General features: G+C 45.6%; 1 protein-coding gene across 1 annotated transcript in view; it reads left to right on the top strand.

Annotated features, from left to right (window-relative positions):
* Positions 1-13,297, top strand: part of efna5b (ephrin-A5b) — a gene marked incomplete at both ends in the record, with an annotated part of 141,501 nt that overhangs the window by 109,590 nt on the left and 18,614 nt on the right. The window contains one exon of the mRNA XM_080738318.1: positions 5,236-5,528. Within this exon, the coding sequence (XP_080594444.1) occupies positions 5,236-5,528 (293 nt within the window). The remainder of the gene's footprint in view (positions 1-5,235; positions 5,529-13,297) is intronic.

The following is a 13,297-nucleotide window of genomic DNA, read 5'->3' as shown; positions in this document are numbered from 1 at the left end:
CCCGACATTACTGTACCATCTCCCTCCTGCCTCTCAGCCGCTCCTCCCCACAACCTGTGTATTTCACTCTTCAAGGGTTAGCACTCCAAAAAAAAAGAAAAATTACGACCTTCAGTAACGCGTTTTTTTGATTTACATTCCATGGATAATAAACAGTGCTCTCTGGGTAACGCGTTCCGCTCGGCGCGGAGGCTGAAGTACCCGTAGGCGCGTGTCCATTTTCCGTTGAAGAATGGCTTCCTCTTTCCGCTCTAATGCGGGGACGTGTTTACAGAACGGCGGCGGCCAAATCAAGTCTTGCTATTGCTATAAACAAGACGCCGGGCGCACGTGAAACTCTCCTATCAGGCCCATAATAACATGTTATTTCATGGCGGCGGTAAACATAATTCTTTAAGGGAACGGGGGGAGAGGGGAAAAAGTGAAATGTTTTTACCAGAAAAGACCTTGAAAACAGCTTTTCGGATTGGGTTGGAATTTTACTGTCTCTGGTTGCAGTTTGACTGGCAAACGGGGAACTGTTTTAACTGGGGTCTCCCCAAACACAGATCTTTGCACAATAGTTACAGCTCCCTTGATGTTGGATGTATGGTTACATTATACAGCGCTACGCCTGGGAACTGCTGGGAGCTAGGGATGTGACGATATGAACATTTCATATCACGATTATTGTGACCAAAGAAATCGCGATGTACGATACTATAATAATCAAAATCCATTATCCTCGGGCGGAACATTTGCCAAAAAATAGCAGATCTACAAGCTCACAACACGTCACGTTGTGACGCGTTGTGAGCTTGTAGATCGGCTATTTTTTGGCAAAGACATTTGATAGAGAGTGAAAAAAAGACTGTATCAAGTACGTATATTACCTTACCAATTATACAGGTTTTTTTTTATACCGGATATGCAACTCAGCAAATAAAAGGTGAATTGATCCCAGTGCTTGACGGAGGACAATATCACGATAAATTAAATCTCCACGATACGATTATCGTGAGTGCTTTTTATCACGATAAACGATAATATCGCGTATCGTCCCATCCCTAGTGGGAGCCCTGCGTTGCCATCTGTTTGGATGATGTCTGCGAGCCTCTCTTCTCTGTGGTTCTGTGCAACATTCCGCAAGATCCTCACTGTTAATTTATCCATTTGCAACTCTCAGAGTTAAATTAGAGCTACGATCCACAACTTTGAAGTGAACGAAACTTTATTTTAAACAGTCTGTATGTTGCAACATGCAGTATTATCTAACACAGCTGTGGTGGTTGGACTTTGGTCTCTATACCCTTCTATGAAACGTATACCCTGATGTCGGGTAGGACCACTACTGGTTGACAAGAGGTATTGCAAGAAATTCAACAGGGAATATCTTGCCTTCCCAAACAAGCTCGACAGTAGAAATGTCGTCCTATCCGCGTTCAAATCCCGGGTAGGACATGATAGCTACGGATGGCAGCTTCGAATTCCCACTTCCCACCGCAAGATCAAATATTTGTTCGAGCGGCGTGATTACATAGGCTACATAGGCTACATACAGTAGTCAATGCAAAGAAGCGGCATGGCACAGCATTACATTGAGAGGCCTCGGTTTACCAACGCCGAGCACTGAGCAGCAAGATCAGAGTGAAGCGATTCAAGCGACTAGAAAGATATTTTATCTTGCGGTGGGAACGCACCTTGAGGATTGTACTGTCTCTGTGTGCTGCCCCCTATACCACCCACACACACACACACACACGTGCACTTTTGGAGCCGGATCCATTCCGTCTAAGCCTGGTTTTCTATATCTCTCTATGGTATCTCTCTATGTGCCATTAACAACCTCTGGCCACGCCATGTTCTTGCCAGGGATCCTACTAAGCTGATAACACAAATGCAACGTACGTTCCTCTGTGTGTGTGTGTGTGTGTGTGTGTGTGTGTGTGTGTGTGTGTGTGTGTGTGTGTGTGTGTGTGTGTGTGTGTGCGTGTGCGTGCGTGTGTGTGTGTGTGTGTGTGTTTGCCCGCGCACGTTACTGTGCATGTGTTACAAATGCCTGTCCTGTCCCCTTTTATGTGCTCACTCACCCAAACATCCTCCGGTTCATTTGCAGTCAGCACCAGCAGCCTCCATTCTGACTGCTGAGGCAGGGAGAGAAGGGCAGCTGAAACATCTCTCTCTCACACACGCGTTCACACACACACACACACACACACACACACACACACACACACACACACACACACACACACACACACACACACACACACACACACACACACACACTCACACACACACACACACACACACACACACACACACACACACACACACGCTCATACGCACTCACACGCACTCACACACGCTCACACGCACTCACACGCGCTCACACGCACTCACACACTCTCACACACTCACACACACTCACACACAGATGCACATATGTACAGGCGCAAACATACTGTATAGAAATATAATTCTCTCTCTTTCTCTCTCTTACATACACACACACACACACACACACACACACACACACACACACACACACACACACACACACACACACACACACACACACACACAAACATAGAGCAGCGGTTGTGGCTAGTGCGCTATGGGAGGACGCTGTGGCCATTAAGTCAGTGACATTTGAAAGCACTGAGAGATGCATGGCGCTGGGCGGACCTCCGGTGACATGTTGTAAATGAGATGTTACAGATGAGCTGATCCGTGGCTCTGTGGTAAACACTCACACACAGGTATTTACCCTCTGCGGGTAAACACAGGAAAAAACTGCCTCTCACTCTTTTGCCCCGGTGCGTTCATGCGCATAAACATACACGCGCATTTACGTAAACATGCGACCGCGGACCGCTTTTGGACGCATGCAGGCTTGTACACCAGTGCATGTGCATGACCAGACCAGGGAAAGACTATAAACAAATGCCGGAAAATGTTGACTATACACCACTCGAGGAGTGAGATGTTAACGTTAATGGTTGATGGAATGAAGAAATATTACAGGAAGAGTTTGGGATTGTGAGATGAAGGCAATCGATGTGAATGTCGTTACTAAATAGGACATAATGTATACAATGTGGGCAATCTCTGAGTGGTCGTCCTTCTTATTTATAACGGAATAATCATTTGTTGAGTTGAAATCATGGAGAATAATACATAATACAGTAAATAAAATAAATAATGAATAACGTTAATAGATTGTTATATTTTTCACAAGACTTCAAAACAAAGCTACTTAAGCCCGACTCATCATACTTTGTTGCGCACTGGTGACACACAGCAAAAATCGCAGTTCCACAAGCTAACAGAACACATCACGTATTAGAGCTGCTATTTTAAGGGCGTGACGTGGTCGCACGAAGGACTATAAATTAAGGATTAGACATCATAACCTCCATTCAATTGTGTTGTCATAGGCTCTCCACATCTGAGGAAGAATGAATTGTTGCCTTTTTTTAAAGATTAATCCTCAGATGTTTCTGCTTTATTGGATTTTCTCCCGGTTGAGGGTGACATAAAAGATGGGAGAAAGAAAGACATCACAACGTTGCGGGTATACAGCGTGCTCTTTGATCCGTTGATCCATGGGACTCCTCGGTCCCCGGGATAAAAAATTGCTTCAGCGAGCTTATACGCCGCCGGTCCCCCCGCGCCCCCTGAGTGTTGGGGTGGTGGCCGTGGGGTGCATTTATTCCCCTCTCACAGCCTGCGCTGGCGGTTTTCAATTAAAAGTTTTGTCAGGACTCTTGTCAGGTTGTGCTCTTACAGGACTAAGACTGAGTTCCCAATTATAAACACGCTCTTCCTGGCTTCTGGGTACAACGAGTCAGTTGCAGCAGGTGCGGTGTGTGTGTGTGTGTGTGTGTGTGTGTAGGAGTGTGTGTGCGTGCGTGCACCTGTGTACGCACACGTGAGTGTGGTTGACATTGTTCCCCAAAGGGCACTGACAGAGTGCTTCAAGTGTGAGCTAAATTGAAGGCATCCTCCTCCGTGAGTGTTTACAGGTGTGGAATGTTTGCTCTGTAAACGTTGTCCCGTTTGACCCCAGGGTTAGCTTGGCACTAAATTCACCCAGCAATTCACAGCAACAACATGAACACACCACACACAGACATACCCACTACACAACATGCACACACCCGTTAATTACAAGAACATTCGTGGAAGGTGTAAAAATGCTGCAAGATAGAGTGCCACGTACAGTCTTCATAACCAACTGAATAGAAAAATGAAAATGAGTGTGTGCGTGCGCTTGTGTGTTTGTGTGTGGGGTCTGTGTATGTATTGCAGCCCTCTGACCCTGTGTGGTCTTTTCTGGATCACTGCAGTTGTAAACAAGGCCCTTAGAGGCATCCATGCCTCATATTTTCCATACAATTTGACTTATACTGTTGTCGACTATCTCATAGCTCCCTTATCATTTGCACTTTGCATTCGGTTATTTTTCCAGGGGATTTAGGCCGCTCTGTTGGAAAATATATACATCAAATTTTGATATTAAAGTAAGCTGTTTTTTGGAGAACTTCTTTAGCTCGCCATCTATCAAGAGTGCAAAGGTGTGTACTCGCTCGTAACTATTATTCCTGCACGCGATGGATTTATAGACGAACCAAACCCCACGCATTTATCGGAGCCAGAAGTTGAGAGGGCGCGGGCGCCTGTAAATTTCTGCGAGGCGTCGGAGGAATGTTGAGGACTCAAACCTGCTCACGTCCTGCATCCAAACACGGCTCATATGCGATGTGTTTATGTCCATCCACTGCATCGACGTTCTGAGTGTTCCGCGCATTGGACGGTTTTATGGTCCAAGTTGTTTAAGTAGCCCCGGGTCTTGTTGATGCGAGCGGCAGACAGAAGGAGTGGTAGAGGAGGCTCATTAAGTCAAGTTGACTCTTGCGTGAAGCGCGCTGCGCGCCGGCCAGGAGATGTTCTTCCTCCCAAAGTAACGGCCACTTAGCCGCTTTTGAAGTGTCGCCGTGAATCATGCCGGCAGGTCCGTATCGCGATGGAACTCCTGTGTTATGTTCCAGCTTTGGAGCGTACATCATGAGCGATGGAGGGGTTGGTGAAATGTTTTGCGTAAAAGAAAAATGCTTGAACCTTTCACACCGGACTTGCCATAAATATTGGCCGCAAAGTCCTTTAAATAAAACAAAAGTGCATCATATATCAAAAAGTTTATCTTTCCCCTCTCTCTCTCTCCTCTCTCCCCTCTCCCCTCTCTCCGACCAGGTTCCACCGCGGGGACTACCACATCGACGTGTGCATCAACGACTACCTGGACGTCTACTGTCCCCACTACGAGGACACGGTGCCCGAGGAGCGGACAGAGCGCTACGTCCTCTACATGGTCAACTACGACGGCTACAGCACGTGCGACCACACCGCCAAGGGCTTCAAGCGCTGGGAGTGTAACCGGCCGCACTCCCCCAACGGGCCGCTCAAGTTCTCGGAGAAGTTCCAGCTCTTCACGCCCTTCTCCCTGGGCTTCGAGTTCAGGCCGGGCAGAGAGTATTACTACATATGTGAGTGCAACAACACCCTTCCTCCACAGGGCCTGTGGTCACTGGCAAGCTACAATGCACAGTGCAATAACGCCAAAAATAAGTAGATTCACTTAAGTACTGTACTTAAGTAGGGGTTTGAGGTACTTTTACTTTACTGGAGTATTTCCAATTTTCTGTACTTTTATTTTTACTATCTCAGAAGCAGATATAGTCCTTTTACTCCACTACAATTATTTGAAACTTACTTTCAGGTTAAATGATTATAATATAAAACATACATTGACCACTTCAGCCCTATTTTATACATAGGCTATTTGAAAATAGCCGATCTACAAGTTCACAAGCGTTGTGAGCTTGTAGATCTGCTATTTTCAAACATTTTAGTACTTTTACTTTTGGTACTTTAAGTAGGTACATTTTGATATGAACGCCTTTGTCTTGAATTCTGGACTTTTACTTGCAACAGAGTATTTCTACATTGCGGTATTGATACTTTTACTTAAGTAAAACATTTGAGTGCTATTTCCACCACTGATAACCCGAACCCCAGTTAGGCTAGGGCTCAGTGGCTCCCACAGGGAGGGCAGGGAAACTACCCATATTGATAACCTTGTGTTTTGAGGTGTTACGGAAACCCTCGTGGTCTCATCTCCTGAACGAATATGTTCTTATTCTTGACTGAAGAGCAAGCAGCAGTGTTAGACTAAATGGATCCTCACACGCACACTCAGAGTTAAATTATCTCTAAGGATTGATGGTGGGTGGGAGGGGCGGGAGCAGATGTTTTCAGTGTTTCAAATTTAATAACATGGCCTCTGAGCAACCTCCTGACGATCTGATGTACGCGCGGTGGAAGAAAAGGACACCAGATTGATCTGGTTTTTCCATAGCAAATCAAGTCAAACCAACATAACACCGCATCCCTCAGAAACTCTTAAGTGGACGTATCGACTTTTCTGAGAGGCCTTGGTTGCATAACGTCCACATCAATCCTCTGCATGTCTGTATTTTGTGCTGTAAAATGAGAGTGTACAAATGTAACCAAATAGACGTGTAACCATTTGGTTACATTTGTACACTCTTGGATGTACAAGTGTATACATTTACCACTTAAGCCCTTATGCTTAGTTGACGAGGGCTTTCCATCTAGACCAAATTACTTTGAATTGACTTGTTTGTCCCCTTTATGCCCATATATGGAGGTCCCTGATGTCCTCAATTTGATGTACTTTAGTACTGATGTCATAGACTGGTCTCCAAGTAATATGATAACGGCTACTAAATACACTAAGTACTCCAACTACTAGGACGCCCAAAGGGCGAGAAGCGACCTCGCCCTAAAGGGACATATTTTCCCAAATATGGAGATGACTGATCTCTGACATCATAGATGTCATATCATTTTGATCCCATGATTTTGCAACCCATTTTTCACCCAGTGCCAGTTATCTATCTAATGTAATCCTGGGCGCTACACTCCCTCTGCCAACCTGGGGAGAGCAACGGACTGACCTCATGCTTCCTTCTATGCATTAGTAGTCCAAGCCGCTTCTTTTCACCTGACAGGGGGGATTTCCCTGGTTTGGACGACGTAGCACGTGGAAGGAACACGTTATTCCAACCAGTTCCTTTCCCCTCCATCAGGCGCCCCGGCTGGCCAGGGGGAGGCAGTATAGAGACCAGGATTACTGCATGTTTTTGTGAGGGTAAATTTTTATCCTCACACGGGGAGAACATGCAAACTCCACACAGAAAGGCCCTTTTGCCAACCCCACTTAGGGTATGAGCACTGATGACGCCCACAGCGTCCCCAGCAGGAATCTAACCCAGGACATTCTAGCTGTGAGGCGACAACGCTACCGACTGCGCCACCGTTTCCCCATCATAGATGTCAGACTATCTACGAGCGCTCGCAAACCAGATCTTTGCAGACGGTTCCACGTGAATCTGCCAGCCAGACTCTTCAGTCTGTGCACGCACATCATCACTCCCGGGAACGCTCCTCCTACCCTTAAAACAGGGTTTCGGGAATCCGCGGGGGGATTTGGAAACAAGACATTTTTACAATGTTATAGCTCACTTTCCACTGCTGAATACCGCTCTATCCGTCATAAAAAAGGTCCTTCCTCACTGCATTATGATGTCCTCTTACAGCAGGTTGTCCCAGGAAGGCAGTAAGTCGCCCCGCTCCTCCTGGATTGTGACAGGGGTTCATCCGAAGCCACGGCCCGTGGGAAATTAGCTTCGATCAAAGCTGGGTGACAGAGTGGAATTGAGTGGAGTTTTGGTCCTCCCACCGCGGCCGGCGTGCACCTTAGGGATGCAGACTTAGCTGCCGCCGCCCAGAGACAATCACATCGACGCTCGCTTGAAACACATTTGTCACACTGATGCACCGTTGCCGCCAACAGAATAGGAGCTCCGGCATATTGTTTGTGGTATAAAACAGTGGTTCTCAACCTGTGGGTCGGGACCTCCAGGGGGGTCCCCAAATTATTTTGTGGGAGTCCCCAGATGATTAACTTGATGTGCAACATTGTTTTCTCCCTCAACAGTAAACAAACCAACATAACGTTTAAGTGTATGGAGGGTATCTGCACATTTCTAAAGTGACAATTTAAGGACTTTTTAATATCTCTGAAATGACAAATTAAACACTGGCCAAGGTGTCAAATATTAGAGGCAGAAATTGTGAAAATAGCCGATGTACATGCTGACAACGCCTCGCAATGCGAGGCGTTGTCAGCATGTAGATCTGCTATTTTCACAATAGAACCGTGATATACAAAATGTAATGCCTCAACTCTTCAGGGTGGGGGGGGGGGGGGGACACGACCCCCAAATATGATTATTCAGGGGGTCGTGTCCTGAAAAGGTCCAGAACCACTGGTATAAAACAGTGGCATACAAGTTGCATTGCCCGGCAATATATCACCAGCTGAAGCTAGTGTTTTGTTGTTTCTGCACAAACTATAGGGTGTTGTACTACTGCTACCATTACTAGTGCCAGTGTTAAAGCTGCAATCCCTAAGATTTATTATGACTTCTTACTGGGGTCTCCTGTGCAGAAGACACATTTCTACTGCTTTGTCATTGGAGATATTGTGCTTCGAGCTTCAGGCAATATCGCTTGTCAAACACTAGTGTTCCTACCACAAACAAAGGGTCTAAATTGCTCAATAGAATATACTGTAGCAAGGGGTCGACCGCCAACCACAGCAGATGTACTTGTTAAACTAGTCGATTCAGATTGGCCAATATAGTGTTTTATGTAGTCAAATATAAGGGTACGTTTGATTTAGTTACATTTGCACTGTCTCACAAGTGTCTTGCACAGTTACAAATGGAGGAATGAACTCTGAGGATTTTACGGTGTGCTGTGCAGCAAAAACTCCCCGTGAATTTATCTTCAGAGAGATAGTATCAGTTTTGACGGTTTACACTCTCCTCTTAAACACTAGTGGATGTACTGTACTTTGCTGTGCCTGTATCTGTTTATCTGTGAGATACGGTCGCTGGTGTTAATGTATGGCGCTGTCTCTGCCTCTTCCTCTCTGTGTAAGGAGGTATGGAGGGAGGGAGGGAGGGAGGTAGAAGTCTGTTTTCTGAATTGGCACCTTTTTATGAAGCAGTTAAGTCTGACAGCCGACCGGGGGATTTCTCTCCTTTTTTATTCATTTCACCTGTTTCTCTCCCTCTCTCTCTCTCTCTCTCTCTCTCTCTCTCTCTCTCTCTCTCTCTCTCTTTTTCCCTTCTTTGCTCTGTTGCACTATAAAGTCAAAGAGCTTCTCTCTAGAGTTAGCCGTTGTTTCTGCAGTGATTGAGCCCGTTGCTCTCTCAAGCTTGTGCATTGAAACAGACAAGCTTGAAATCATGCAGGTGTTTTTTTTTTTCGTTTTTTTTTGTCATTCGTCCAGTGAAAATAAAGTGAGCACATTTCTCTTTGCTCTTTTCAGCCTATCTGCATCGGAGGTTCGCGCTAAACGAGATAAGGGAAAAATGTCCCCCCATCTACGGCCCGCACCTCGAAAGGTGGGCGTTAGATGGGGGTGAGGGAAGGGTTACACAATTCATCCACTCCCTCGAGACCCCCATTTCCAGAATTTTTTCCTTCACTCTCATTTCTGTTGAGAGATGCCTGTCCTTAGGGCTGGATTAAATTACACCGCGACCGACATCGCTTCCGTGGAACGCATCCATTCTGCCGTAGCACGCCATATTGGTTTAGTGGCCCGCGGCTTCATTGGCCATTGAGTGATTCCAGCGTGTAGCCTCTCTGGCCAACGTGCCGGATATTAAAGTCATCCACCATGAAGTCATCTGACATATGTGATTTCCCTCCGTCATTGTGTCCAGATTGAACATCCAGGAGACGCCAGGGAAATGGCCGCTGATGGATTGGACAGTCTCTTTAGTGGACAGAAAGGGGAGCTGAGCAAGATGGAGTATATATATGTGTATGAAAGAAAGAGATTTAGAGTGAGAGACGGACAGACAGACAGAGAGAGAGAGAGAGAGAGAGAGAGAGAGAGAGAGAGAGAGAGAGAGAGAGGGTTGATAGCGCTTGAGACGGTGCCTGCTCAGCGCACCAGTATTGAAGGAGTAGTTCACCCCAAAATGATTTTTTTTTCTCTATTGATTACTCATGCCATGGAGACTTGAGTTCAATAATATTTTGTTGTATTTGTCGCATTCCTAAGACAAAAAATGGATTATAGTAAATTTAGCCCCATTGATTCCGGATGGGGACCCAAATGCCTTTAAGTCTGATTTATACGTAGTCGTACGGCGGTGTCCCGCACCAAATTGCCGATCTACAAGCTCTCAACAAGTTTAAATTAGCATTGTTATTGTCATCTTCTGATTCTTCATCGTCCTCCTTATTGTCATCATCCTACTCCTCTTCACCATCCTCCTTATTGTCATCATCTTCCTCCTCCTCTTCATCATCCTGTTGTCATCAGCCTTTTCTTCTCATCCTCCTCCTACCCTTCATCACCACGGTCACCACCATCTTATTCATCTATCACAATCTGTTGTTATTTTTGGCAATAGCTTGTAACGGGTTGTAATTGTTTTCACACGATTGCATTTGGCTTTTCTGTATTATTATTTTTTAATTAAGATGAATATTGAGGTCATGAAAACTGGAACTTCCTAAAATTGGCTCAGTTTTGCTCATTTCTACTCTCTTTAAAAGAGCTAAATTGAATGCCAATACTGCTGCTACCCACTCTAATCTGATTTCTGCCACAAAGCCAGGCCTAGTTGGTAGCACTTACAAATTACCTTTGACTATTTGAGTAATTGCGAAAATGTTAAGATTCAAGATTCAGATTCAGCATGTTTATTCTTTTTATTTTCACTGACCAACATAGCATAATGCTGCAAACCCTTACAACAGTGCAAGGTCGACTACCCACATAAGTCCAGGATAACAAAAATAAGTTGAGATGAGTTAAGGTCCAGTGAGCATGTGGTCCCAAGCAACCACATTGACAGAAGTGCTGTAGACAGCCTGAGGGTAGAAACACTAGCTGTCTTTATAATGTGATGCATGGTCAAGGTAAATCATCTTTGAGCATGCAGGTCTCGGTTTCACAGAAATACAGAGCCTCTTTGCTGTAGTGCTGCTTGTTTTGAAGCCATAAAAGGGAAAAGAGCAGACAGAAACTGTAAATCTTTTAACTGAGAGTGTTCAAATGTAACCAAATGGACCAGTAAGGGTCTATTTGGTTACCTTTGTACACTCTCTGTGTTATAGGATAAATCAACACTGAGCATTTTACTGTGTAGCATCACATCACTCTCAGTCGCTCACTCGTCTGTATGGCCTTCCACTCCTTCCAAATTTACTACACATTACAATGCAGGTTTATCTGCTCCGGCTCAGTTTCTCTGAGATTTGAGGCTAACAACATACAAGTCCACTTCTTCGTTGCCGACATGGATGTTCAGATGGTCCTTTTGCCTATATGTCCATCCTCAGAACGCATTGTCATGGTGTCATTGACAGATTTAAAGATGTGGCCTACGCTCCACTGTGTCATAAGCTGAACAAAATGAGTTTATGGCACGGGCAATGCGCGGGTGGGCGGATGCGTATGCATGTACATGTGTAGCAGAGTGACTCACTGCCTCAGCATGATGATAGTATCTGCCTCAGTCCATCGGGATATCCCTTTGGATCAATGGTTAAGATATTCGACTTTCACGTGGAAGACCCGGGTCCGAATCCCGGATGTTACACATGTATAGAACATGTCTCTGCAAATGTGTTGGTGGTCGTGTTAGCTTTTTGTTATGTTGTTGTTTTTCTCAAAAAAGGCTCGACTTTTAAATCAATCCGCAGCCTTCATAGAGGATTCCACAAACACTGCAGACTGTCAGTGCATCGTGTACAGTCGATAGATGCTGCATTTGTACTCGCACAAAGCTGCTTCTGAACAATAGCAGTGATATCAGCAAGCAGTTCGGAACAGAGGTCACTCTCAGACCTGTGTAGTCTGTTTGTCTACACGTTGCTGGTGCCGCTGTAGTGTACACTATAGCTAACAGGGCTGGACTGTATGCACCATTACCCCGCTGCTGCAGGCCTCACTGCACACCTTGCATCAGACTGAATTATCAACTGTCCTGAGCCAGAGGTCACTACCCGTGAGCACGTGGGGAGCGAGGTTGGCAATATTTACTGTGAAGGGAATAATGCACTGAGGGGGATGGGAAGGCATGGTGGAGGCATGGAATAAACCAGGGGTCTTCAACAGGGGGTTCTGAGAACTATAGCCAAAAATAGCAGATCTACAAGCTCACAACACCTCGCGCTGCGAGGCGCTGTGAGCTTGTAAATCGGCTATTTTGGGCAAAGAGGTTTGGTGTAGAGGGGAAAAAGAGCAGACTAAGTACAGAGTGAAAGGTCAAGTTTATTAAGTATTGACGGTTCAAGTGGTTAAATATCTGAAAACACAAATTTACATGAATCCAAAATATACTGATGATTGTACTGTAAAAAGATGAAACTATATGAAATATATTAACAGCTTGTGGGGGGTCCCTGCTTCATCTCTCTCAACTAACGTGGTCCTTGGCCTGAAGACGTTGAAGACCCCTGGAATAAACTCATCCAGTTTTTGAGCGGTGGTCCCACCGCTCCTGTGATTCGCTTTCAAGATGTTACTGGCTGGCCGTGTATGTCTGTCGCCTGCCGTGTATGTCTGTCGCCTGCCATACCTCTCCTGACCACACACACAGACCACACACACACACACACGTTAAAGGAGGGGCGCTATTGAGCAGGGCAGGCAGACAACACTCTCTCTCTCTCTCTCTCTCTCTCTCTCTCTCACACACACACACACGCACACACACACACACACACACACACACACACACACCCACACAAACAAACAATGGCGACCGAGTATTTCCCGGTGAACCTAAGCGCAACGGTGGAGGCTTGAGTGTGGGGAACACGCACCACTGACTATTGCTGATGGAGAGGTTATATAGCTTTAGCCTTTATGTATTGAGAATGAGAGGCACTCTTGCCGATTTAGTAAGAGACTCGTCGCCAATTGCAAGATATTTAAAAGTTATTTGGGGCCATGATGATATCCTTTTCTTCCCACAACTAGACTAAAGCTGGCAATACACTACAAGATAATCGGGCCCGACTGAATCGGGTAGAATTAAACACTACAGGATCATTTGTTCAGATTATTTTACCAGATACTCTAAACGGGCTCAGACTAGCCGTTTTGAACAGTCGGGCGCTCCGCACGCTACAG

The sequence above is a fragment of the Nannobrachium achirus genome, assembly GCF_963921795.1.
Source record: "Nannobrachium achirus genome assembly, chromosome: 12".
NCBI lineage: Eukaryota > Metazoa > Chordata > Actinopteri > Myctophiformes > Myctophidae > Nannobrachium > Nannobrachium achirus.
This window is presented reverse-complemented; position numbering and strand designations above follow the sequence as displayed.